The 24,874-nt window shown below is 58.1% G+C and overlaps 3 protein-coding genes across 5 annotated transcripts; 1 reads left to right on the forward strand and 2 right to left on the reverse strand.

The window, feature by feature from the left end:
• Positions 1-1,052: 1,052 nt before the first annotated feature.
• On the reverse strand, positions 1,053-10,303 carry IK (IK cytokine). Its single transcript, XM_068959710.1, has 20 exons — positions 10,203-10,303; positions 9,775-9,841; positions 9,434-9,526; positions 8,960-9,019; positions 8,206-8,373; positions 8,007-8,121; positions 7,646-7,716; positions 7,497-7,543; positions 7,044-7,207; positions 6,816-6,924; positions 6,328-6,367; positions 5,686-5,911; positions 5,298-5,316; positions 4,633-4,711; positions 4,232-4,312; positions 3,584-3,641; positions 3,027-3,115; positions 2,604-2,712; positions 1,818-1,852; positions 1,053-1,350 (listed from the first exon to the last, which is right to left on the reverse strand). The coding sequence occupies exons 1-20, from the start codon at positions 10,216-10,218 to the stop codon at positions 1,323-1,325; spliced, it is 1,674 nt and encodes a 557-aa protein (XP_068815811.1). The 5' UTR covers positions 10,219-10,303; the 3' UTR covers positions 1,053-1,322.
• A 7-nt stretch (positions 10,304-10,310) lies between these two features.
• On the forward strand, positions 10,311-13,779 carry NDUFA2 (NADH:ubiquinone oxidoreductase subunit A2). The gene is made up of 3 exons (XM_068959715.1): positions 10,311-10,510; positions 12,376-12,482; positions 13,583-13,779. The coding sequence occupies exons 1-3, from the start codon at positions 10,407-10,409 to the stop codon at positions 13,672-13,674; spliced, it is 303 nt and encodes a 100-aa protein (XP_068815816.1). The 5' UTR covers positions 10,311-10,406; the 3' UTR covers positions 13,675-13,779.
• TMCO6 (transmembrane and coiled-coil domains 6) lies at positions 13,702-23,509 on the reverse strand. 3 transcript variants are annotated; one of them, XM_068959713.1, is made up of 12 exons: positions 23,359-23,509; positions 22,330-22,451; positions 21,965-22,074; positions 21,624-21,807; positions 19,875-19,979; positions 19,205-19,290; positions 18,442-18,558; positions 17,613-17,724; positions 16,804-16,981; positions 16,211-16,305; positions 15,412-15,579; positions 13,702-14,371 (listed from the first exon to the last, which is right to left on the reverse strand). In XM_068959713.1, the coding sequence occupies exons 1-12, from the start codon at positions 23,441-23,443 to the stop codon at positions 14,207-14,209; spliced, it is 1,527 nt and encodes a 508-aa protein (XP_068815814.1). In that variant the 5' UTR covers positions 23,444-23,509; the 3' UTR covers positions 13,702-14,206. The 3 variants fall into 3 exon arrangements, with proteins under 3 accessions (XP_068815814.1, XP_068815813.1, XP_068815815.1); XM_068959712.1 differs by having other exon boundaries at positions 23,251-23,472; XM_068959714.1 differs by having other exon boundaries at positions 23,363-23,467.
• Positions 23,510-24,874: the final 1,365 nt, after the last annotated feature.

The raw sequence follows: 24,874 nt of genomic DNA on the forward strand, positions 1-24,874 counted from the left end.
TGGGCCCAGCAGGCTCAGCTGCAAGAAGCACACAGCACCCCAAGGTGCTGCCCAGCACCCCATCCAACCCCCCAGGAGCCTTGTCCCTAGCTTAGGGACTATTCCAGCTCCCTGCAGGCTGCACACTGCAGTGACAAGCTTTGCCTCATGTTGGCTGCAGCCCCAGGCTCTCTGCTCTGCCAACCGCATCGCATCCACCACGCGGCTCGCCCCCAGGCCAGACCAGGCCGGCCAGCACAGCAAAGCATTGCCCTGAGCCCTGGCACACCCCTGCCTCCGAGACAGGGAGGCACACTGAGCCACGGCACCAGGCAGCAGAGAGCAGCTCTGAGGCTGGGGCTGCACAGCTCAGGGATGCTTGCTGCTCCCACGTTAGGTGTAGTCCCATTTTGGCAGCTTGGACAAAATTTACATGCAGGAAGGAGTATGAACTATCAGGTCCCATCTTTCTCATGCACCAAGGCACAGGTGTCTAATAACACATCCAGCTGAGGTGTACTTCCTCAGATAGGCTTAGCAGCTGATTTTCTTCAGCTGTTGCTCAAAACCACCATTAGTATAGCATTTACTATTTCTCCAGGCACTAAGACAGCCTTGATGTACTCTAACCCTTACTGGTTGCACACAGATTCTCACAGGTTCTCTGGAAATCCACATTACATAGGAAGGACTTGCGTTTTCTTTTTACCCTTTATAACTTGTTACCAACTTCTCTGCAGGTATAGCAGCAGTACTACATAAGCTTAACTGAAATTCATTTCAGGTTCCAACATCTGAGATCCCCCAGCCTGGGTCAAGCCTCTGGCCCTGCTCTAGTTGCTGGGCAGCAGAGAGCCCACCCCTGCCCCAGACAGCTCCCATGCAGGATGTCCTTGTCTGGGATAAGGGAAGGAAGGGGGGGTCTGCCATACGAAGGGTAGCAAAACCAGGCTGCAGACCCAAATGGATGGTCACTACCAGGGAAAGACACGTGTGAGGGAAGGAGCTCATGCTGCTGTCAGTTAATCCAGGCACCCTCCCTCCACACCCCCCGTCCACTCACTGACATTCACTCAAAGTTAGTGCAATTTTATTGCAGCTACAAGGGTTACAAATCACAGGCTGCACAGCCAACTCCAGCGGGGAGAGCCTAGGCACACAACCCCACAGCACAATGTCAGGCAGCACATATCACTCCGGCCTGGAGCAGAGAGGAAATAGCTCAGGGGCCAAGGAGAGGCAGAACCCAGCCTGCAGCACATCAGTGAGCTCTAGGAACACAGCATCCAGTGGGCTGGGGCTCCAGGAGCTGAAGGACGAGACATGGGAACGTAGCCAGGGCATCAGTACTTGGGCCTTTTCACCTCAACCCTGAAACAAGACGTGGGAGTGATGCTGGTGAGAAGGACATGCAGCAGACAGGTCAATTCCCCTCCCACCCAGGGCTCAGCACTGGGGCCCCGTCCAGAGCTTCACCCCACAGCAGAGCGCTGGGCCTCAACAGTTCTTGGATGCACCTGGCCAGACAGGGTACAGCTACCTGCCTGGTGAAGGAAGAGCCCAAGCAGGGCCCTCAGCTCTCAGGACTATTCAGCACCCACCCACAGCCAGGGACAGAGGTGTCCTGCAAGCCCTGCAGAAGCACCCTGGAGAGGCTGCACATTCTCCACTGTCTCTCCAGCCTCACTGATGAGAGCTGGCAAGGAGGAGACTGAGAGTCCCCAGCCCCTCCAGCCCCAGGGACAGGTGGCAGGAGGCAGCCACGCTCTCCACACTGAAGGACGCGGGCCCCAGAGCTGCCCAGCTATTGAGCTGAAAGCAGAGGCAACTATACTAACCCATCAGCCTCCAACTTCTTCCTCTTCTCGATGATCTGCAGAGAAAACACAAGCTCCTGTTACCCTGAGGACAGACAGCTGCCTGTAACCACACAAGGACAACTCACTTCTACAAGGGCAAGGCTCCTTAAAGGGAAAGACAGGCTGGAGCTCAGGCCTTGCAGCAGAGGGCTGACGCCAGCTGAGGTAAGGGGAAGCTGTGCTACAACCTGCCCAAGCCCAGAGAAACTTGGCCTGTTCCCTCTCTTTGCTCCATTTGAGCCAGCAAGGACAGGCCATGTTTTCTTAGGGTCTGTTCTTGCTTCCTCCCAGGCCATGCCGTTCCACTGGGCTGTTCATGGTGAGCTCATCCTGTCACGACACCCTCCTCCCAGAGCTCCCAGCACTGCCAGCTGGTGAACAGGGAGCCAGTAACAAGCCCATTCAGAGAGCTCAGAGCTGCCAGCTTTGGATGCATTCACCTGCTACAGAGCCCTGAGCAAAGCTACCCTGGATCAGGGCTGCTCCCAGGGTAAGAGCTGCAAAAGGAGAACCTGAGGCTCTGGATACCTCCTCATTCCTGAAGCCCCAAGTATTTGGGTCTGGCTAACAGTCTGGTAAGGAGCAGACTCAGCTTCTGGAGAGAACCAGAACTGCTGCACATCAGCAATGCCTGGCAGCAAGGTCACAGGCTGGACTGAAGGGAGGTGCCAGTGAGTGCAGAGCTGGGGCAGGAACTCTCCCGACCCCAGGATGCGCTAGCAGTTCATGGCCCAGGCAGACAGCACCCCAGCTTCAGGCACTAACCGCACTGATCTTCTTCCACTGGCGGTCCAGCTCTGCCTTGTCATTTGTCTCCTTGAAGCGACGAGTTTTGCGTCCCTCAGACATTTTGATTCCGTACTGGAACGCCGCTCTGGGGAAGGAGTGAGATAGTGAGCTCAGTGCTCAGAGCAGATGCACTGGGCTGACAGTGGAATGGACACTTAGATCTGCTCCAGTTACAGGCCTGCTCTGGGCAGCCTGGGCTGAGCTGGAGTCCCAAAGGAAGATCCTAAGAGCAAAGACAAGCCGACAGGCACTGGACTCGGGGAAAGCTTCCTCTAGCCCTCACCAGGGGATCCCCTCCTTGATTTAAGCTCCCCCAGGGTGTGGGTTTGGCCAGTGTTACTGTCCCCACCCAGAACCCTCCTCCAGCTGCATCCAGCCCTTCACAAGTGCCGCACTCACTTGGGCAGAGCCTCTTTGTTGTTCATGTATTCACTGTACTCCTCCTGCGTGTCAAAGTCCCAGCGGCCCAGGGGCCCTTTCTTGTTACCCTGCAGCAAAAAGAGAGACTCAGTGCTGCTCCTCAGTCAACGCTGGTCAGGGCTTCTCATGCAGCCTGTGGACCTGGGCAAGATCTCAGCCTCCCATCAGCTCCAGTTCAACGCTACAAAGAAGGCAGCACTGAACTCTAGCACCAAGCCTGGATTTGGCTCCGAGATCCCTTCCCTGAGGAACCCCAAATGGTAGATACTGTGGAATAGGGAGTCGAGACAGACTAGCTCAACGTCCGAATGGCATCTCAATCGATCGTCAGAAAGCAGCGCATATTTGCTCCCCGGGGCAATAGCTCCTTCACAGACCCAGTCACGTAGCACTTCAGCAAGCCTCAAAACACATTCAACACCCAGCTCCAGAGCATCCAAACCCTCTGCACAAGCATGCTCCCCTCCTGTGGGCTCCTCTGAGCCTGCACTGATGCCTAGCTCACTGCCTGGTCCTAAAAGCTTGCAAGGGCATACCTGATCCATTTTGCTGTAGTCCACTTCTTCATCGCTGTCTACAGCCATATCATCCATTCTGCAAAAGGCAAGGAAAGTGCTTCAAGGGGGTCCTCGGGACACACATCAGGACCTCAAGACCCAGCTACAATGCTAATGAGGCGGCAAGCTGGTGGGAGCCATCTGTCAAAGCCCCAGGCCAAACATGCTCAATTCCCAGACCAGAGGGAAGTTCCTCTACCTGCAAGCCCTAAAGGTAAACCTGGATAACAAGGACATCCAAGGTCAAACTTCATACGCTAAGGTGACTCTACAGGCTCAAAGTTGCTTTTCTTTGCTGACTGACTGCTTTGCAGCCAGAGCTCAATGAGCACATCCTTCACCAGGGCACACAGCAGATTCCGAGCCCCCTCCACCAATCCCTGGGAAAGGACTAGGACGGGGGTAGCACGCTCCAGGTAGCTGTTTCTGGCAGAGACCTGCTAAGAGTTTTCTCTACCTGAACCAAGGACCCAGGGAGCACTTTACTAACTAGTTGCACAGGGTGGCAAGGCCCCCAAACAGAGACAGCAAGGAGCAGTGTGCTGGTGTGCCAGCTCTTGCTGCCAGAGAACAGCAGCCCCTCGGTGCATCCTACTCCCACCCCACATCTTCCTGGGGCTCCCTTACGTGGCAGGGTAGCACTCAGCATAGCTGTTTGACATGCCAAAGAAGTCACCCAGTTGCTTCTTGTCTTCCGGCTTCTTCAACGTGACAGTGGTAAAGGAAAGCAACAGGACGGCAACACCACATAGCCCCGCAGCAAAGGGCCGAGCACGGCCAGGCAAAGAGCTATTTCCTCCCGCCCTCTCCAAGCGGAGACTGCCCCACCACAAGCAACTCAAAGGCTGCAAAGGCTCGTATGCAGTGCATAAAACGCAACAAGGTTTGAATGATGTTTCTCCACTACAGCAAAAGAAGCCCTTCTGCACTGAGGAAGGGCAGTCACACAACTCTGCTTGTGCGAGGCTTGCCCTCAAGGAAAACCCAGCCCTGTAGTCAACCAGGCTGGCACAGATGGTAAAGGATATGTCTCTGTTCCCTCCCAGCCAGCAGCTCCAGCAAACTTCTCATTGATGGATTTGATGAGCTCCTTGGCAGAGCCAGGTCCTGGGGTAGAAAAAGCAGCAGATTCAGTTTTGGTGGGGGAACAGCTCCTCTTGACACACATGCAGGGCTGGCAGGAGCCCCTTCTGCACAACCACTTCATACAGCCTCCTGGGGCAGCCAGAGGCAGCCTGCTGCAAGGTAGTTGGGATGGCCGGTCCTAGGCAGGGACAACAGCCAGCAGGACAGGCTCCATACAGGGTAGAAAAGGAGGAGCTGGGAGAACAACCGAGAAGCAACAAATGCTAGTCTGAGGACAGAGAGGGATGAGCGAGGAGCAGGTTTTGCAAGGCTGATTCCGGGAGACCCTGAAACCTCTTCAATTTACAGTCAGCACAAAGCTTGCTGTGCTGGTTCACTGCCAGGGAAACATCTACGCACACGCTCAGCCAGGGCTGGCACGCACCGGCCTGGAGGCACAAGGCTCCTCACCCCAATACCCACCCCTTATGGCAGCCAGTTCCCCCTGTCATAGCAGTCTCTGGGAGCACAGAGGGCTCATGCAGGCTAGAGAGATGGAGCAAAGCAGCTGCTCTGCAGTTTGCAACCCCGTCTGATCTTGCTCAAGCGTCCACACCACTTGACTCACCTTTGTCAATGTCTGTGGGCTGGAAAGAAAAGGGAGAGATACAGTGTTACCTGGGAGAGCTGGAAGCAGGCAAGTGACAGAGCTGCAGGATACGCAGCTCCGCCTTAGACTGTCCGTGGCAAGCGTATGCACACAGGACCAAGCCATAAGGGTCACCAGCTCGCTCCAGTCCTGCCTTACTGCTGGAGAAGAGGATAATTACCCAGCCAGCCACCAGTCTCTGGCTCTGTGAGACAGAGCTCAGCAAGAGCTGAACACAGGCATGTGTGATGACCTGATCAACAAGACACCCGAAGCCATCAGAGTAACCACACTAACCCCACAGCTGCACTCCCCAAAGAGCAGAGATCAGGTGGGAAAAGTTCACGCTTCATAAGTGGGGACTCACCTCGTCATCAGCTTTGGGCTTCTCAAAGTAGCTGTGCCTCTTCTTTTCCTCCTCCCGCTCACGGTCACGCTCTCTCTCGCGGTCACGCTCCCGGTCCCTCTCACGTTCCCTGTCCCGGTCGCGCTCTCGCTCCCTGTCGCGCTCTCTCTCACGGTACCTTTCCCGCTCCTTCTCTCGTGGAATCTTCGCAGTGGAGGGTACGTAATCCCCAATGTCTTCAAAGATGCTAGAAGGGGAAAAGAGCTTCCAATTACGAATGAGGCAACAGGAGAGGCCACAATTGCCTTGCCTTGAACTGGAACCTAACAAAAGAAGCACGCAGCACCAGCAGAGAGCTAAGGATGCCCACTGGAACTGGCTTCCACGTCTATCTGAGGTATCGCTGCATCTCTGCTCTCCCCTACTGCCTTGACTTACTTCCTGTGGACCAGGACAACACAAAGCCCTTGCATGCCTCAAATCTGAGCTAAAACCAGGGCCTGCCCCGAGCCTGGGCCACCTTGTCCTAAAAACAACTCCAATAAAACTACATCTGGAGAGGCACTTTGCTCTAGGTGCCCTAAACTCAGCCCTCTCCCAATTTAGAGAGACATTCCAAAGAGCAGAAAGCTATGACCCAACAGCCCTAGTGAGGTCACTTACTTCATATCAGCTTCAGGGGGTTTCTTCTCATCCAGCTTCCCTGCAAGGACACAGAAGCAGTCAGAGGCAGGTCATTCCCCACCCCACCCACATTACTTCCCTGTTATCCACCCCTGCTTCCCAAGCCCCTACAGAAGCAGGCCTAGAGGATGCCCTCACAACTTCCCCTAGGGCTCCCAACATCATATCTGACCCCCTCAGCAAGCTGCCATGCCCCTCCCTGAAAGGGGGCATTTCCCCAAGGAATGGGGGCTTAAACAGGGAAGAGAGTGCAACATGAGCCACTCGTGCAGCTGTAAGTCCCTTGTGGTCCCGGCTCAGAGCAGCCTGCCTCCATAACCCAGTGCTCGGGGAACTAAAAGAAGTTACCATCCTCCAAGTCCACTGCCTCATGGTGCAGGGGAGTATGACACCACCAAAATAACTCTCGTTCTTTTGAGGTGCACTTCAAGGTTAAAGTCCTGCTATTGGCTCACTTGAGCTCCTACCTTTGTCTTTCTTCTTGAGCTTCTTGTTGCGCGTCCCTTGCCTGAGATAGGAGAGGATCTGTGTCAATTTGCTGATGACAATGTCATTTGTGGTCAGCGTAGTTTGTGCCTGAAAGAGAAATCCCCAAGGAAGCAGCTGATTCTCTAGCCAAGGATCCCCTCTTGCCAGGCCCTGCCCTGGCCAATTCATACCAAAGCAGTTAGGAAACCTGGACGCTAGCTGGGTACCTCCATGGTGGGGCAGTCAGCCTTGCTCCGGATCAGCGTGGTTGGGATATCAGTGTCTGCATACTCGTCATCCAGATCCACCACATAGGCCATTCTCCCGGGCAGGAACAGCTCGTTCCGTTCATAGGCTTTACTCTTGAACAGAATACGGTAGATATTCCGCCCTGGGAGGAAGGAAACGTGTGGGAGAGCCACTCTTGAGAGCACTACGGATAGTCCCACACTGAGGCATCTGTAGCTGATCAGAGATCTCATAACTACCCGCTAGGAGAGACACTTCCTCCAGCCCTAAAAAAATCAGAATTTCTACACGACAAAGATATTCCTGCTTGCCAGACCCTCCTGTCCAACAGGTTAAAACTTTCATTCCTCCATCCACCCTTCGAGACTCCTCCCACCCTTCCTGGCACAACCCATGTAAGGTGGTGAGCAGTCACATGCACATAATCTTACCCAACCGAGTCTTGAATTCAATTTTGTTTTCAGGATCTTCATCTTTCCTAAGAAGAAAGAGAAGCATTACAGTAAGTGTTTGCATGCCTCCTCTTCCTCCTCTCCGGGAGGCCTCTGCACGCAGGAGCAGAGCGCCCTGAAACACTTACTTGGTTTCCTTTTGGGGCTTCTCCATCATTTCCTCCTCTTCCTTCTCTTTGCTGGCAATCTCAGCCCGTACCTGGCCACAAAGCAAATCCATGCATTACAGACCAATCCATGATACAGCTGCTCATCTGAGCCAGCAAGAGTTCCTCCACCAGATCCCCAACCCCTCTTAAACCTCTCCCAAAAAGAGCAAGCTATTCCAAGAACACACTGACAACGCTAGACTGAAGTGTCTATAAACAGTGAATACTACCTTCTCCCCACCCTCTGCGCCAGTAGAGAAGAGGAGAGAACAGAGGAATACGAGTGGAACTCTGGCAAGCCAAGCGCTGCTCAGAGCAACATGGTGCTATCTGTGCTCACCTTCTGCAGCAGCGCAAAATCCAGACCCTTCACCAAGTGAGTGTGCTCCATGTCACCACCCAAGAACTTGGACTCCTGGATCAACTGTCTCCTCTTCTCTGCAGCTGACTTATCCCTGTGCAACAAAAATAGAGCCAATTATGAGAGAGTCACTCTGGAGTAGACTGGCAACACAAGGCCTGGCCATAGGCTCACGTACGCCTCTGCAGTGGGCCCCACAGCTCTGTAGTTCGCAGTCGTGCTGATCAGCTCTGTTTCCTCGTAGTCCTTGTTGACTCCATCTCTCCTCTCCTTGGCTCGATCCCTATACTTCTCAGCCAGCTCCCTCTCACGCTCTATCTCCTGCTGGCGCAGCTTTGCATAATAGCTGGGGTTGGAGAAACAGCTCAGTGTTAGAGCTACAGGGTTACACTTATAACGCCCGGTCAGCTAACACAGCCCCCGAAGGCCCCAGCACATGCCTTTTCTGCTCCCTACTCCATCCCCAAACATGGGCTAAAGCACCAAGGGACACAGCACGCTTTGAAAACACTAGTCAAGATGAAACTGTTCTACAGGTTCACTGGAGAGGAGCCTAGCCCCTTCTAAAGGGAAGGGCCTCGAGCACAGTTCTGCTGCACAGGTGTGCACCAGGGGAAATGCTCACTAGTACAGATACCCCAGCACTGTCCAGATCTGCCAGTCACTTGCAGAGCGCTCTCCCACTTCTTCTGGCAGAGAAGCTTCGCCCCCACCCTGCTGCTACCCTTCCACATCCATTCCCACAAGCAGTGGCAGTCACTCAGTCCAAACCCTTCTCACTCTACTTGGCTCCTTTGCTCTTGCTCCAAAGTCTCAAACTAGTCCCGCCCATTTAGGGTCCTCTTTGGTAGCCCAAGCTGCTGAAGAATTGCTTCCATGGGAAGGAGATGACATGGGCCGATGTCTCTCGATGCATCATTTTCCCCATTTACCTTTTCTTCTTCCTTCTGCGAGCGGCTGGATCTTCATCTTCGTTGTACTCCCGGGGCATCCTGGAGAAGGGTGAGAAACCACACACATCATAAGCTGCACAGACTCACATCATCGAAGGCAGCTAGACAGAACAGTAACTCAGGAACTACAAGGCACTGAGATACTCAAAGGGTTTCACAGAACGACAAACCAAAGCTGCCTCTCGGGACCCTTTACGTAGTTGTTTAAAAACATGCAAAATCCACTCTGTCATTCCCAAGAGTTCTGACCAACTTATTTATCCAACCAACTCCAATAACACATACACAATTTGGACCTGAGCACAAAGCAAGGGCAAAGTCTGCTCCTTGGCCCTGCCTGCACACTCAAGTTAGCCACTGTAGAGCGCAAGCAGAGAGAGTCAAACAGAAACAGTCTTGAAGGGAGAGAGGCCATGCTTGGTCCCACAGCTGTGTGAAATGCATTCTACTCACTCATGGTGGCGAGATTTGGAGGGTGGCGCAGATGTTGGCGCAGCCCGCGGGGTCATGAGAAGCTTTCGGAAGTCTTCATTGGTCAACTTGGATCTGCAGAGAAGACACGGTAAAAATAACAATCATCTCCCAAAGAAAGATCAGCCTGAGGGGTGGGTACCGCAGAGACCGAGGGATCGCCAGGGCATCCTGTGTGACAGGATCGAACACAGGGCAGCCGCGGAGGGAACCTGGAGGCTGCGTCGGTCCCTCTCAGCCTCCTGACATGAGGATGGGCATCGTAACCCTGAGGCCAGCAGGCCTGGCTCGATCCCGCCCCGCCGGCCGGGCGCTGTGCTCACTGGTGGAAGGAGTGTGCGTCGTCCACATCGTGGCCATCGGGGGCCAGGGGGTTGGAGAACGGCTCGCCTGGGGGACGGGAGGAGAGAGAGCGCTCAGAGCCTGCCTCACCCCCCTGCTGCCCCCCCCCCCCCCAGCCCGGGCCCGGCCCGCAGGCAGGACAGGGGCAGCGGCCACTCCGCTCGCCTCCGGCCGCGCACCGGCCCCGGCCCGGGACGGGCTGGCAGGGGAGCGCGGGGCCCGGTATCACCGCCAGGAACCGCTACCCCGGCTGACTCCGTGCCCCCGGGAAGGCCCCGCACCCCCCCCCCGCCCGAGGGGCCTCCCGACGCCCTGGCACCGGCGGGTCCCGACACCCGGGCGACTCCCGCGCTCCCCGCCCAGGGTGTCGCCCCTGCAGGCCCCCGGGAGCGCCCCCCGGCCCACTCACTGTCCCGCTCCGGCATCTCGGCCCGCTCCGCGCAACAGCCCCGCACCGGAAGCGCCGCTCCGCCCTCCCAGCACCCCCCGCGGCCAGCCCTTCCGCCCGCGCCCCCCCCCCCCCGCATTGGCCAGCCTCGGGACCAGGGCCGCTGTGATTGGCGGCCGCCGAAGCCCCGCCCCCAGCCGTAGCTAGGGGAGGCCTAGAAGGAAGATGGCAGCGGCGGTTGTGAGGGGCATCGGGGGCGGCCTGGGCCGCAGCTTGCGGGAGCTCCGCATCCACCTGTGCCAGCGCTCCCCGGGCAGCCGCGGCGTGAGGTGCGGGCTGGCTGCGGGGCGGCGCTGTACACGGGCGGGGGGGGGGACGGTGCTCGGCGCTGTACACGGGGGGGGCGGTGCTCGGCGCTGTACACGGGGGGGGCGGTGCTCGGCGCTGTGCACGGGGGGGGCGGGGGCGGTGCTCGGCGCTGTACACGGGGGGGCGGTGCTCGGCGCTGTACACGGGGGGGCGGTGCTCGGCGCTGTGCACGGGGGGGGCGGGGGCGGTGCTCGGCGCTGTACACGGCGGGGGCGGTGCTCGGCGCTGTACACGGGGGGGCGGTGCTCGGCGCTGTACACGGGGGGGGGCGGTGCTCGGCGCTGTACACGGGGGGGCGGTGCTCGGCGCTGTACACGGGGGGGGCGGTGCTCGGCGCTGTACACGGGGGGGCGGTGCTCGGCGCTGTACACGGGGGGGGGCGGTGCTCGGCGCTGTACACGGGGGGGGCGGTGCTCGGCGCTGTACACGGGGGGGGGGGGCGGTGCTCGGCGCTGTACACGGGGGGGCGGTGCTCGGCGCTGTACACGGGGGGGGCGGTGCTCGGCGCTGTACACGGGGGGGCGGTGCTCGGCGCTGTACACGGGGGGGGGGGCGGTGCTCGGCGCTGTACACGGGGGGGGGCGGTGCTCGGCGCTGTACACGGGGGGGGCGGTGCTCGGCGCTGTACACGGGGGGGGGGGCGGTGCTCGGCGCTGTACACGGGGGGGGGCGGTGCTCGGCGCTGTACACGGGGGGGCGGTGCTCGGCGCTGTACACGGGGGGGGGGGCGGTGCTCGGCGCTGTACACGGGGGGGGGCGGTGCTCGGCGCTGTACACGGGGGGGGGCGGTGCTCGGCGCTGTACACGGGGGGGGCGGTGCTCGGCGCTGTACACGGGGGGGCGGTGCTCGGCGCTGTACACGGGGGGGGCGGTGCTCGGCGCTGTACACGGGCGGGGGCGGTGCTCGGCGCTGTACACGGGGGGGGGCGGTGCTCGGCGCTGTACACGGGGGGGGCGGTGCTCGGCGCTGTACACGGGGGGGGGCGGGGGCGGTGCTCGGCGCTGTACACGGGGGGGGGGCGGTGCTCGGCGCTGTACACGGGGGGGGCGGTGCTCGGCGCTGTACACGGGGGCGGTGCTCGGCGCTGTACACGGCGGGGGGGGGACGGTGCTCGGCGCTGTACACGGAGGGGGGGCGGTGCTCGGCGCTGTACACGGAGGGGGGGCGGTGCTCGGCGCTGTACACGGGGGGGGGCGGTGCTCGGCACTGTACACGGAGGGGGGGGGCGGTGCTCGGCGCTGTACACGGGGGGGGCGGTGCTCGGCGCTGTACACGGGGGGGGCGGTGCTCGGCGCTGTACACGGGGGGGCGGTGCTCGGCGCTGTACACGGGGGGGGGGGCGGTGCTCGGCGCTGTACACGGGGTGGGGGGGGCGGTGCTCGGCGCTGTACACGGGGGAGGGACGGTGCTCGGCGCTGTACACGGGGGGGGCGGTGCTCGGCGCTGTACACGGGGGGGGGGGGGGGCGGTGCTCGGCGCTGTACACGGGGGGGGGGGGGTGCTCGGCACTGCACCGGGAGGCGGGCCGGGACGGTGCTCAGCACTGTGTGCCGGAGTAGAGCTGGGACTGAGCCCCGTGTCACAGCTGCGGGAGGCCCCCGTCCCTGGCGGCCGGCAGACGTGGGTCCGCTGCCACGGCAGTTCGGCGCCCTCGGGGCACTGGGGTACCCCGGCGGTACAAGAGCGCCCCTCCCGCTAGCCTGCCGGAGCCAGCATCGGGCCCCGAGGCTCCCCGGGTCCCAGACGTGCTGCCGAACCGCCTCTCGGGAGGGGGCTTGGCCGTGCTCTTCGTGCCCTGGGAATCTGACCCTCCTCTCTTCCCAGAGACTTCATTGAGCAGCACTACGTGACCCTGAAGAAGGCAAACCCGGATTTTCCCATCCTAATTCGCGAATGCTCTGAGGTGCAGCCCAAACTGTGGGCTCGATACGGTAAGCGGGGAGGTACCTGCAGTGAAATACCTTCTGACAAAATCTAGAAAAAAAACGTGGTACCACAGTGCTGTGGTCTACAGGAAATCAGGGAGTTTGGTAATTAAAGCAATGCAAATCCTCTCTGAGGGAGCAAGTCTCTGTGAGACAAGATGTGGCTGGGGCCCCATTTCTTTAGAAGAGGAGAATGCAGGAACACAGATAACCCCACCATTAATGTACTTGAAATTCAAAATCTTGCCAATTAATGATAATTCTTGCTTATCAGTTAAACTACTGCGATAAAGTTGTTTTCATTACCTCCTTGGTGTGTTACGGCTGTGTAACCTGGTGGGAGGCACAAAACGCACACTCCCTGGGAGGTATTTGCCAGCTTGTGCCCGTTATCTCCCACACCCATAAGATGCCTATGCAAAAAAAAGAAAAAAGTTTTCTGCTTTTTCTTTCGAGTTTCACTGTATCCTCAGTGAAACTAATGAAGGAGCAGAAAAGCTCCTAGAGAGGAGGCTTTGGTTTCTTCTCAAAGGCATCTGGGACAGACAAAAATCACTTTGAAAGAAAGTTTCTAAGAGACACAATGACTCTTGAAACATGAATTTCCCAGTGTGAGTAGAAGGACCAACAAAGCCTTCAAGTACAGTGTGTCTCTTCTGTCTTGTTGTGAGTTGCAGGAAGACACACTGCAAGGCAGGAGCTGCTGTAGAAGCAAGTCCTTCAGTAGTGTTTTACTGAAGTGTTTGTGAGGATCTGGATGCGTGGGGCTTGAAAGCCACCAGGCTGCTTTGGGGACATCACCACAGTCTCTGTTCAGCTGCATTAAGAGTTAACAAGAAGAGGCAAGCAAGCATGGCATGCTGTCTTGGCTTTTCTAAGGGAAAGGCTGAGTCACAGGGTAAAGGGAAGGTGGAACCGGTAACTTGGGCATGGCAAGGCATCCTGGAGAGGGCTGGGTGATAAAGGAGGGTGGGGGTAGCCACACCTGTGGCTCTAGTGACCCTGGCTGAAGCCCTAGGAAAACTAAATCAGGACTTTACCTTGCCCTTTCAGTAGAAAAGGAACAAGGCATCTGCTCCCTCTCTCACTTTCCGTCTCTCCTACAGAGTTCGGCAAGGAGAGAAGCGTGCCATTGAATAACCTGAGCATGGATGAAGTAGCCAAGGCTTTAGAGAACGTTGTAAAAAGCAAGGTCTGAAGACAGAGTGAACCTGTGCGCACCGAAGACTTTACTGATGAGCTTTAATGTGAAACATGTCTATCCTTAAGTTATTAATCACATAAATGTACGTGCTCACCCTGAGCTTTGTGTGTTGCGCTTAAAGCTGTGACAAAAGGAGACACTCCAGTTGGTTTATATTTGCTGGATTATAAACCAGCAAATCCAGAAGGGTTTATATACCACCTTCCCAGAAATGAGAGCCTTTCTGCACTGGCCGTAGCACAGCTCTGCCCTGGCCACACACAGTGAGGCATGGGGCAGACTTAGTTCTGACTAGGCCAAATTTAATTCTGACTAGGTGACTGTAAAGACCTTGGGGAGCAGAGAAGAACAATCGTACTTTGCCAAGAATCCCCATCCAGGACCAACAGCCTTGCACTGGGGCTTACAGCTGGATGTTAGACCTTTAACCATCCCTAGGTCAGTGGTATGTGAAAGCAGAGCACACTGAACGATTTATTCCTCCTTGTAGCGCAAGGGCAGGTGGAGGGAAGGGAGACAGCATCACCTAGGAGAGAGCAGGCAATGCAGCATGTGTGGTACTGACAGCAGAGTCTCCCGCCGGCTGCAAGGCCATGTCCAGCAGTGCTCGCACCCGCTCCTGGAGTTCTGGGGTGCTCTGATGCTGCTCAAGGGCCCGGTGCCCTCCTTGGCTGATGAAGTCAACAGCAGCCTGTGTAAGGAGAGAGGGATAAGAGCTGGCTGGATCCCGGTTGCCTCTTGAGAGCTGAGGCAGCTGAGTAGCCACTACAGTTGCTCCTATCTGTCCTGGTGCCACAACTGCCATTGTACACCCTAGGGAGCAGGGCTAGAAAATTCACCATTGCCCTACCAGACACACAAGCCCAGAGTCAGATAAATATAGCTGCTTGATCATTTTAAGCACAAAACTGTGTTGATCCACCTGCACGTTAACACCTGCAGTGAGTCCCAAGGGCTCTGCACAGAAACAGGCCTCTCCTTGGTCTTTTCCCACCCTCTGAGAAGGGGGAACCATTAGCCCATTTTTCCATAGCAGCCCCAAGCTGGGTCTGCCCAGATAGGACACTGGGCTGAGAGTGTGGAGTTGTAATGGAAATATTAAAATTGGTCTGAATGAAGCATCAATGGAAATGCGTGAAAGCAGTGGAAGAAATGGCAGAACAAGGGTTCAAAGACAGCTTGTATTACCATCAGTTGTGTTCCTGGCTATCAATAAACCACAGAGAAACACGTTTACATGAAGCCCTGAAAGACTCTGCTTGCTACAGCTGCATCACAAACAACTTGGCAGTGAAATCCATCTGCTCTGCAGCAGAAGGATGGCCAAAAGGGCCCAGCAACAAGCCACATGCCCTTCTTCTCCCACTTAGCCAGATAGGACGAGGAAAAACAGATGCTAGGCAGCAGGCTGGCTGGGAGTATATGGAACCTGAAGAAAGCATAACTGAAGCAAAACCCCATAATAACCAGTAACTCCTTAAGGGTACAAACAACCTGTCCAAAAAAACCACTTTGTCCCTGTCAATCAAGAGGAACCCAAGAGACGTGACAAGGACTTTTGTCCTGTGTCACACAGTTGACCCTGGTCCCTCCTTAGGCACATATCTGTGTGCTGAGACGTGTAGGGGCAAGAGTTGAAGTGGGTGAAACCAATTTTGTTTTAATAACCGTTCTCATCCCCTGCCATAAGATTTCATGCTGAGCTCTGTGGTGTGAATCCCACAACCCTACCTCCGGCCAGTGCAGGAAGAGGAGATGCAACAGCTCAAGACATTGCCCCACCACTTCTGAGTCTGCAAGCTTGAGGATGCCCAGCAGTGGGGCAACTGTAGCCTGCTGGTGCAGCTCCTGGCAGTAGGCCGGCCCCTTCTCCGCTATATTGCACAGCACGGTCAGGACCTGGAGGGAGAAGCTGTGACAGTGATCAAGCAAAACCCCATCAACAGAGAGGGGATTTCCAAGACTTTGGAGGGCTGCAAACAACCTCCCCAGCAGCTGTCTGGAGGTCAGCAAGGCACGTTTCCCCAGCTCCATATACCAACTGATGCCAGCTGGTTTTTGAATGCTCTTTAAAAGCTTTCCCTGTCCTCACCCTGCACTGTTCATCCACCTGCCCTGCTCTGGTTTGACTTGGCAGGATCCCTCTCTCAGCAGTCAAGGCCAGACCACCCCCAGTAGAGCATCCTCCAAGAGGAATGCATTGGGGTCTTCCAAAAGAAGGCAGCAGCTTCCCTCAACCCACTCCAGGTGTTGGCAGGCCTGACACCAAGCTAACGTATGCCTTGGGTTCCTGCAACGACAGTAGCTGGGACAGCTGGGGATCCCTCCTCTGCTGGGACAGGCCCCTGTCAAGGGCAAATATGGAGGCAGTGACTTTAGGGGAGGTAGATGGTGATACTAACACAATGCAGGACTCTCTGCCAAGCTGTTATCACTGTCCTAAGCTAACCTCCAACCTGAGCACTGCACATGCTGGATTCATGTTCCTGAAAGCTTTTTCCCAGATCTGGGGCATGAGGCAAGGTCTTACCAACACGCTCACTGTCTGGGAACACGGCAGGAGCTGCAGCAGGCCTGGGAGCAGGTCCAGAGTGAGCACAGCAGAGCAGAAGAAAGGCTCATCCGCTAGGAGGAGTGGAGGATGAACATGTTAATGAAACTGAGGCCTCAGTGCAGGAGGTGGCTGCAGACAAGGGACAGAGATGGCACATGCCAGCTCCACTTGGCAAACACAAGGTGTGCTCACAGCACACAACAGGCTCAGATTCAGGCGCGCAAGGTGCCAGAGGATAGACGATCCCTGCCCACTACATCTTATCAAGTTCAAAACCTATCCTGGGAACTGAATCAAGGCGACAACACACATAAGGGGAAAGGTCTGTTCGATTTCAGAGCATTTCTGCTGTCACACCTTAGAAAGGATAATTTGTCCATCCCACAGGCATTGCCATATGCTTGACTTCAAGCACCTTCTGGCAGTCCCTCCCGTGCTGTCTGTGCCAGTGTGGGGTGTGGCTCTGCTGGGAGGCTCCTCGTGCAACAATTTCCGAGTCTCCCATCAATCAGGGCAGGTCCCAGCAGCAGCAGCTCTAGCTCTGCTCTTGGCCACACAGGGACACTCACCTGTAAGGTTGTTCAGCAGCCAGAGACACTCCTGCACAATAAATGGGTGCTCCTGGAAGAAGCACTGCAGGATTATGAACAGGGCCACAAGCAGGCGCTCATCCTGGATCTGCACTTCACAGTCCACCATCTCCTCTGCAAGCAGGTTGCTAAGGCACCGCAGAACTGGGCAGACGAGCTGTGACAGTGGGAAACAATGTCCTAAAACTGGACTGCATCCCCACAGCAATTTTGAGAAAGGCAGTGTTGGAGGTATGGAAAAAAAGGAGATTAGGGTATTATTCAGTCTTTCACAGGTAGTTCACAAAACAAGGCTTGAAGGAAGGAGCAAGACAACACTCTAAGGCAACCAGATAAGGAAGTTCCCAAATAAACCTGAAGAGAACAACAGTTGATAAACAGGAGAGAACTACTTGAACTACGGGTGAACTATCCGAATTAGCATAAGGAAAAACCCACCTACAAGCAGGGAAGCCCCCTGCTGATCAAAGCCCCTTCCCCATAGAGCATGCGTAGTAGAAAAAGAGAATACTGTGACTTTAAATGAAGATAAGACCTAATAGAACCAATAAGAACAAGGCGGACTTAATGTAGTTGTAAACTATACTGATAACTGTTGCTTAAACTGTATAAAGTGTAAGCTGTGTAGTAATCAGGTGTGCTAGCTTTGTGGGATTACCACCTAGCACCCATCTCTGCGCAGAAAGGAATTAAACAAATATCTCGACTCTGTGTGTTTTCGGCTCATGGCACACCGGGTGAAAGAACCCTTCTTTGGGACAACAGCAGGAGCCCTGCCTAAGTCTTACCAGCTCCAGGCCATCAGGAGTCCTTTGGGAGATTTCAGAAGCCAGGTCGAGCAAGAGTGAGGCAAGAGCAGGTACAGCCCCCAGTGATAGCAATGCTGCATTGGCTGTGTGGCTGCAAAGGGAAGGGACAGCTTGGTTGCTCTCTGCACCCAGGCCTTGCCAAATACCTGGACCTGGAATTGCTTGCTGCCCTCCTGAACCATCACAGGGTTCATTTCACATTTGAAGAGCAGCTTGTGTCTGGGCAGACACTTTTAGCAAGTTTAAAAGTCCATGGAAAACAGATATCCTCAAAGTGGCTCTGGAGACAACCACCCGGGGGCTCTTCTCCGAGTCCCCACATACACTCCTTTTCCCTCTGCCAGGGCTGCGGAAAGAGATGTCACCAAAATGGCCAAGGTGAGGCAGGCAGAGGTTGTTAGCTGCAGCCAGCCTGGCCATGGGACACTGAGTCAACCCCATAAGCTTGAGCATTCAGGGAGCTTGTGGAGTGCAGGGCCAGACAAGGGGAGGCAATGGAGGGCTTTTCAGAGGACTAGGAACAGTCTTGGGTTACCATCAGCAGTATCACTCTGTAAACAAACTCAGTGATCCTGCAAACAGCATGTGTGCACTAAGAAGTGAGACTGGATGTGCCCAGCATGAGAGGGAAATCGCTTTCTCAAAGGAAAAGGGTGAGGGGAGGCAGTCGAGGTTAGACCCCTCACACGGGACCCAGACTGCCAGACTGACAGCAGCGGGCTCTGCGCAGGCCTGCGCTCCAGCCGGCAGAGCCTTCGCACTTCTGCTTTCGGCTGCCCCAGGGGACTCAAAGAGGAAAAGTGTTTACCTACAAACGATGTAGTGGAGACACCACGCAAACTCCACAGCGGCTCCTGTCCCAGACTTGAGGCCGGAGCAAACCAGTCGAAGCATGTGCTGGGGGAGACCGGAGTCTAGAACCAAGCTGGGGGCAGAAGGGTAGAGTTAACGGAGCCACGGACCCGAGCACAAAGCAGGACAGACAACTGACAGGCAAAGATCAGCCCCCACTGCCAGGCACATGCTCCAAAAAGCACCTAGAAGAGACTCTCACCAAAGGGCTACAGACACTGGCACCGCTAAGGTTCAGTGTAAGGCAGCTGCAAGCTCTCAGCAAACACCCACTGGCTGCTTATATTGATTAATTAATGAATCCAGACTGCTCAGTTATCTCTGTCATAGGAAATACCATGCCTGGCACTAACATCCCTGTCCGTGGCAGGGCCTCGGAGACATTCAGAACACCTTGGCTGGGGTCACATCTTTGGCACTGGGGACTGTCAAGCTCATCTTTTCCCTGGCAGGAAGAACATGGCCCGAGTTTCCCCGTTAGCCCAGCCCGCTCCCCACTGTCCTTTACCAAAATACCAAGGCTGTCTGCTCAGATGAGGCTGAAGGAACAGAGCCAAGCCCTGCACCCTGATCTGCATAAAATCTCCATATTTCTGGTAGGCTTCTGCTCTGAACTATTAATATCACTGGGATGGGAGATGCATCATTGTCCCTGGCATGCAAATACCATGCTGGGCCCCAGGGCCCATCCTGATACAGCGTAAAATGCTCAGACTCACGGTACAATCTCTGTGGGGGCTTCCTTGGCTTGGAGGAGCTGCGACAGGACATAGCCCAGACCTTCCAGCACAGCCTCATGAGGGGACTGCAGTTAAAGAGAATGAAGCTAATTCCACAAAACAGACCCATGGGGAACCCAGGCCACCGGCCACCATGCTGGGGAAAGGGCGATACCTTTATGTAACGTCAAACCCAGCAGCTGAGAGGTACAGTCTCTCCATGTCTGGGAAAGAAGGGGCAACAGCAGGGGATGGGAGCGATGGAGCCAGTTCAGGCTTTGTGTGAACAGGCCACAGCAGCTTTGTTGCTCCAGATACTCAGATCTGTGAACGACAGCCCTGCTCACCGTGTGCTGGCCTCGTATGCCTGCGGGACCCAAAGCATGCAGCAGGGAGAAGCCTGCAGGACATTGTGTTAGAGACAGTTTATCCACAAGCCACAGTTATGCATGGGAGAGATTCAGCTGGAGAAGAGTGCAAGGTGGTACCCCGAGTCCTTAAACTGGAAGGCAAGAGAGCCCATGCAAGCCCCTCGCCTGCCTCTACACACAGCTGTGACTACAAGGAGGGCTAGTAACTCAGTACTGTCAGAGAGCATCTAAGGGTCACAAGGAAAGACCTTTCTCAGGATATGGCATGGGAAGAGCCTTGGCAGAGCTATTTCACCCACCTGGATGCAGGATGCCAGCGCTGGAATAATGCCCTGAGGCAGAAGCTGTTTCCGCCCGGCCTCGCTTTCTACTACCAGGTTCCCCAGCGTGTACAAACACAGCTCCTGAAACACAGCCGAGAGACCAGGTCACCCCCTCCATGTTCCCCAGCAGGGCCCCGGTCAGCCTGTGTACTCAGGGCATGGCAGCCAGCAGGACTTTGCGGCCCTGCACCCTGAGGCCATGCTTCCCCAGGGCAGGGCAGAAGCTGTCTCCAGAGGGGCAAACACAGGTGGATGAAGCTGGACTCCTCCAGCTCCCCCTGTTCCCAGCTAGACTGGCTTCAGTTTATCCTTGTTCTCTTGCTCAGGCTGGGACTGGCAGAACATCTGATCATTTCCATTTCAGAGGTTTTCCGGGCCTCTATTATTCCCATCACATTTCTCTGAGACCCCTGTAATTCCAGGGTATCTTCTTGGAGGCTGCCTATGTGCCACATTAAAACATGATGACTGTCTTGTCCCTTCGCTCTGATCATGTCTGCTCCTCAGAGAGGCACTGCATGCCAGGCAAGGCTCTCTGCTCTGTAGCTTATGCGCAGTGCCTTCCCTAAACTGACCACTTGCTTCAAATACTGGCCGAGTAACATAGCCTTCCCCTCCACCATCGAGGCCTCTGTCAGGATCTCCCCCTGCCTTTGTGCTGCCTGTTTGTCCAGCCCAGGCAGCGCTCTCACAGATCCGGACACTGCAGGCATCAGCTGACCAAGCTTGCAAAACACACAGGTATCCCAAAACTACTCCAACTGTTCATTCCTTTGTCTGGATCAAACTCCATGGTTTGGAGCAACAAGCACCCTGCTCTTCCTCTCCACCTGGATGAAAGCTGCCTGTTTTCTGCTCCACAGTTCAGACAACAAAGTATCCGTCCTCTCATCCCAGCCTATGAGGGCTCATTTCTTTCAGTAGCTCCTTGCAAGCAATCCAAGGTCTTTTAAACATCTGAAATGACTTGCATCGCCTCGTTCTGCTTTATGTATCACACAGACACCAAGGCCACAGACCTGATGGTGGAGTTCAAGTGCCACAACCCACAGTCCCCCTGAAGACATAGCTCTGAGCTGGAGAGGGCAGCTGGTCCTGGGGCTACACAGAGGAACCCATTGCAAATGGGACAAACCATTGCAAATAGGGTAAACTGCATCCTAGGCTCTGCCAGGAACACAGCCAGCAGAACGAGAAATGGGGTTATCCCCTCTGCTTGGCACTGGTGAGGCCACACTAGGGTGCTGGGCCCAGTCTGGAGCCCCCAGGTCAGGAGAGGGGCTGGTGGAGGCAGCCAGAATAGCTGAGACATGGGGCAAAGGGCTGAGAGAGGGGTGGGACGGGTGCTGGGCTGGGTTCGCCTGGCCGAGATGAAGCCTAGGGGCATATATATGAGCAGCTTGCAGCTACCTGGAAGGGGGTGCAAACATGATAAGGCCAAACTCCTCTTGGTTTTGGGATAGGGCACAACAAGGGGGGTTTTCCATGCTTGCGGGTTTCCAAGACTCAGTCAGACAAAGCCACAGCTGCTCTGGGCTAGTGCTGGGGCCAGTCCTGCTCTGAGGAGGAGGCTGGACTAGAGACTTCCAGAGGGTACTTCCCACTAGCATTTTTCTGAGGGCCCTGTTAGGCCAAGGCTGACCAAAACAGGTCCTACTGAAACCTAATGGCTACCAAAGGAGCATCATGAGCAAGAGCCCTGGCAAACACAGGCCCGGATCTTACCGTGAACTCAACACTGTGTCCTGAGAGGTAGGTCAGGAGATAGGAGGTCACCGGCAGGCATGCCTCAGCCACAGCAGGGTCACTGGAGTGGGAGAGCTCATGGAGACAGCGAGCTGCTTCCATCTGCATGTCGGCCAGGCTGCTGGTGAACAGTCCAACGAGCACCCGAACACTGCCATCCAGCCTGGAGGAACCCAAAGGGTGCTGTTACCTCCTGCTTTCCCATCCTCAGCCACGCATCAGCGTGTCCATGCAAAGAGGGGGACAAAGGACCGCTCTGGGCACAGCCTCAACAACACTGCTTCGGGCCAGCAGCCACACAGCATCAGACTGGGGCTGACCTGACAAATTTTTGCTGGGTCTCCTTATTCTGCAGAGCCCAGCGGAGGCGGCTCAACGATCTTTTCCTGTCCTCTGAACCTCTCTGCACGCCTCTGAGCAGTTCCAAAACCTAGCAGAAAATAAAGAGCCGGGTGAGTTTCAAGCAGTGCCACCAGGGCAAAGATTTCATCCTGTTAACCTCAGAAGCAAACAAGCCCAGGGCACAACTGCAGATGGTCATGATGGACCTTGGTGCTTCTCAGGGTAACTACATCTCACAAACACTCCCAGCCCCTCCCCAGCCACACAGGGTCCTCAGCATGTCTGGAGGCTGGGGAAGAGCTCCAGGGATTCCCATCATCACGCAGAAGGCCACATTCTTCACCTCCTCCTCCGTGAGGGGGTCCGGCACCATCTCCACTCCATCCTGCCTGCCCTCTGCCACGGGCTCTTCCCGCAGAAGCCGCTTGCTGACCAGCTGCTCCTGCCGCCGGGCCTTCCTGAGAACTGCAATCAAACCGGTCCCTGTTACCACCTGCTTACATCAAGGCACATTTTGATCCAAAACAGCCTCTTTCTTTTTAATGGGGAGAAGCTGCCAGTTCCTTCTTGTACAAGCTACAAGGGATGGAGGAGGCAAGGACTGAGTTTTAACCTTGCACCCCACAACTTTGAGGCCTGGGGCCGGGTGCAGACTGGGAGTTGCCCATCAGTGCATGAGGCCACAGCAGCCAGGCAAAGACCCAAGAAAGCACGATGGAGCCTCAGAGGCTGCACTGGGAGGGCCCCAGAGCTGGTTTTACACAGGGCAGACCTTAAAAAACCCAAACCACAGGGAGACACAGGGAGGAAACGGGGTGTCCAAGACAGAAAGGCCACAGGGATGAGAAGGGATGTAAAGCACCATCCCAAATCTGCAGGGAGCCCTGGGATGCCAGCCCGCGGGACCATCTTGTGCACCCCACTGGGGATGCATGGCACCCAGTGGGAAGGCGGGCAGGGTGAGGGTCCCTGGGGGCTGTTTCGGTCCTGCTGTGGGGCAGAGCCGGTTGTGCTCTGTGCTACCCCACCGACCCGACTGCGCCTCTGTCCCCCCCCACCCTCACCCTGCTGCCTCCCGCGTCCCCTTCCCCTGTTACTCTCCCCCGTTCACGGGGGGCCCATGGGGCCCCACGGCTGGCGAAGGGCAGCCGCAGGCGACCGGGCCCCGAGCGGCAGCTCCCTCCAGAACCGCCTCCAGGGACCGGATCGCCCCCCCGACGGCCTCCAGCCCCCCGCGGTGGCCCGCGGGCATCCCGAGCCCCACCAGCAGCCAGGTCCTCCGGCCCGACGGCTCCAGGGCCCGGCCCGGCCCGCCCGGCCCGGCCCGCCCCCACCCGGGCCTCGGCCCCGGGCCGCCTCCTCGGCTCCCGACCTGCCTCTCGCTCCCGCCGCCGGGCGCGCAGCTCCTCCAGGCCGCGGCCGCTGGGCCGGGCTCGGCGCCGCCTCCAGCCCCACATGGCGGCGTGGAAGAGGCGGCGGGGCGGGAGCGCGGGGGAAGGGCCGAGAGGGCGGTGGGGAGGGGCGGGGCCGGGGCGGAGCGCGGCGGGGCGGGGCGGGGCCGGGAGCGAGGGGGAAGGGCCGAGAGGGCGGTGGGGAGGGGCGGAGCGCGGCGGGGCGGGGCGGAGCGCGGCGGGGCGGAGAGGGGCGGGGCTGGGAGCGAGAGGGAAGGGCCGAGAGGGCGGTGGGGAGGGGCGGGGCCGGGGCGGAGCGGGGCGCGGCGGGGCGGGGCGGGGGGGCGGGGCGGGGCGGGGCGGGGCGGGGCCGGGAGCGCGGGGGAAGGGCCGAGAGGGCGGTGGGGAGGGGCGGAGCGGAGAGCGGCGGGGCGGGGCGGAGCGCGGCGGGGCGGAGAGGGGCGGGGCCGAGAGCGAGAGGGAAGGGCCGAGAGGGCGGTGGGGAGGGGCGGGGCCGGGGCGGAGCGCGGCGGGGCGGGGCGGGGCCGGGGCGGGGCGGAGCGGGGCCGGGGCGGGGCCGGGAGCGCGGGGGAAGGGCCGAGAGGGCGGTGGGGAGGGCGGGGCCGGGGCGGAGAGCGGCGGGGCCGGGGCGGGGCCGGGGCGGGGCGGGGCGGAGCGGGGCCGGGGCGGGGCCGGGAGCGCGGGGGAAGGGCCGAGAGGGCGGTGGGGAGGGCGGGGCCGGGGCGGAGCGCGGCGGGGCGGGGCGGGGCCGGGGCGGGGCGGAGCGGGGCCGGGGCGGGGCCGGGAGCGCGGGGGAAGGGCCGAGAGGGCGGTGGGGAGGGCGGGGCCGGGGCGGAGCGCGGCGGGGCCGGGGCGGGGCCGGGAGCGAGGGGGAAGGGCCGAGAGCGGGGCGGAGCGGAGCGGGGCGGGGCGGGGCGGGGCCGGAGTGGGGCCGGGGCGGAGCGTGGCGGGGCGGGGCCGAGGCGGAGCGCGTCGGGGCCGGGCACGAAGGGGCGCGGTGCGGCGGGAGCGCGGGGAAAGGGCGGAGAGGGCGGCGGGGCGGGGCGGGGCGGGGCGCGGGTACCGCCGGGGGAGGCTGACGGGGCGGGGCGGGGCGGGGTCCCCGGGCCCTCGGGGCCCCTCGATGAGGACCGGGCGGGCGTCACGCCGTTAACGCAGCGTTAACCCAGCCGCGCCGCAGCGCCGCGCCGAGCCGCTGGGTGCGGGGCTGGGGCCGGTGGGCCCGGGGTGCCCCGCTGGCCCCTTGGTGCCCGTGAGCAGGGCTGGTCCGTCTGCCTCCCTCGCAGGCCACCTCGGGGTGGCCGTCTCTGCACAACCGGGGTGGGCCCTGGGCCGCCATAACCCCGTACCCCTGATCCCGCTCCTCACGGAAGGTGACCCCCGGTGCCTGGGTGGTGGGACAGCTCTTCTCCTGCTGCGTGGGGTGGGTTAGTCGGCCGTGGGCAGCCCTGGCGGCACGAGCCGAGGTGGTGTTCC

The sequence above is a fragment of the Struthio camelus genome, chromosome 13, assembly GCF_040807025.1.
Source record: "Struthio camelus isolate bStrCam1 chromosome 13, bStrCam1.hap1, whole genome shotgun sequence".
Lineage (NCBI taxonomy): Eukaryota > Metazoa > Chordata > Aves > Struthioniformes > Struthionidae > Struthio > Struthio camelus.

What these genes read in the sequence shown, in the direction of transcription:
- IK (XM_068959710.1), bottom strand. An exon ending in GCTGAGTGCTACCCTGCCAC is followed by an intron (nt 3,642 to 4,231) that starts GTAAGGGAGCCC and finishes TGCCTTTTGCAG; the next exon opens with AATGGATGATATGGCTGTAG. An exon ending in AGTGGAAGAAGATCAGTGCG is followed by an intron (nt 1,853 to 2,603) that starts GTTAGTGCCTGA and finishes TTTTCTCTGCAG; the next exon opens with ATCATCGAGAAGAGGAAGAA.
- NDUFA2 (XM_068959715.1), top strand. Translation starts at nt 10,407, where the DNA reads ATGGCAGCGGCGGTTGTGAGGGGCATCGGGGGCGGCCTGGGCCGCAGC. An exon ending in CCGGGCAGCCGCGGCGTGAG is followed by an intron (nt 10,511 to 12,375) that starts GTGCGGGCTGGC and finishes CTCTCTTCCCAG; the next exon opens with AGACTTCATTGAGCAGCACT. An exon ending in CAAACTGTGGGCTCGATACG is followed by an intron (nt 12,483 to 13,582) that starts GTAAGCGGGGAG and finishes TCTCTCCTACAG; the next exon opens with AGTTCGGCAAGGAGAGAAGC.
- TMCO6 (XM_068959712.1), bottom strand. Translation starts at nt 23,443, where the DNA reads ATGTGGGGCTGGAGGCGGCGCCGAGCCCGGCCCAGCGGCCGCGGCCTG. An exon ending in GACACAGTGTTGAGTTCACG is followed by an intron (nt 19,980 to 21,623) that starts GTAAGATCCGGG and finishes GCTGTGTTTCAG; the next exon opens with GAGCTGTGTTTGTACACGCT. An exon ending in CTCCACTACATCGTTTGTAG is followed by an intron (nt 17,725 to 18,441) that starts GTAAACACTTTT and finishes TTCCCTTTGCAG; the next exon opens with CCACACAGCCAATGCAGCAT.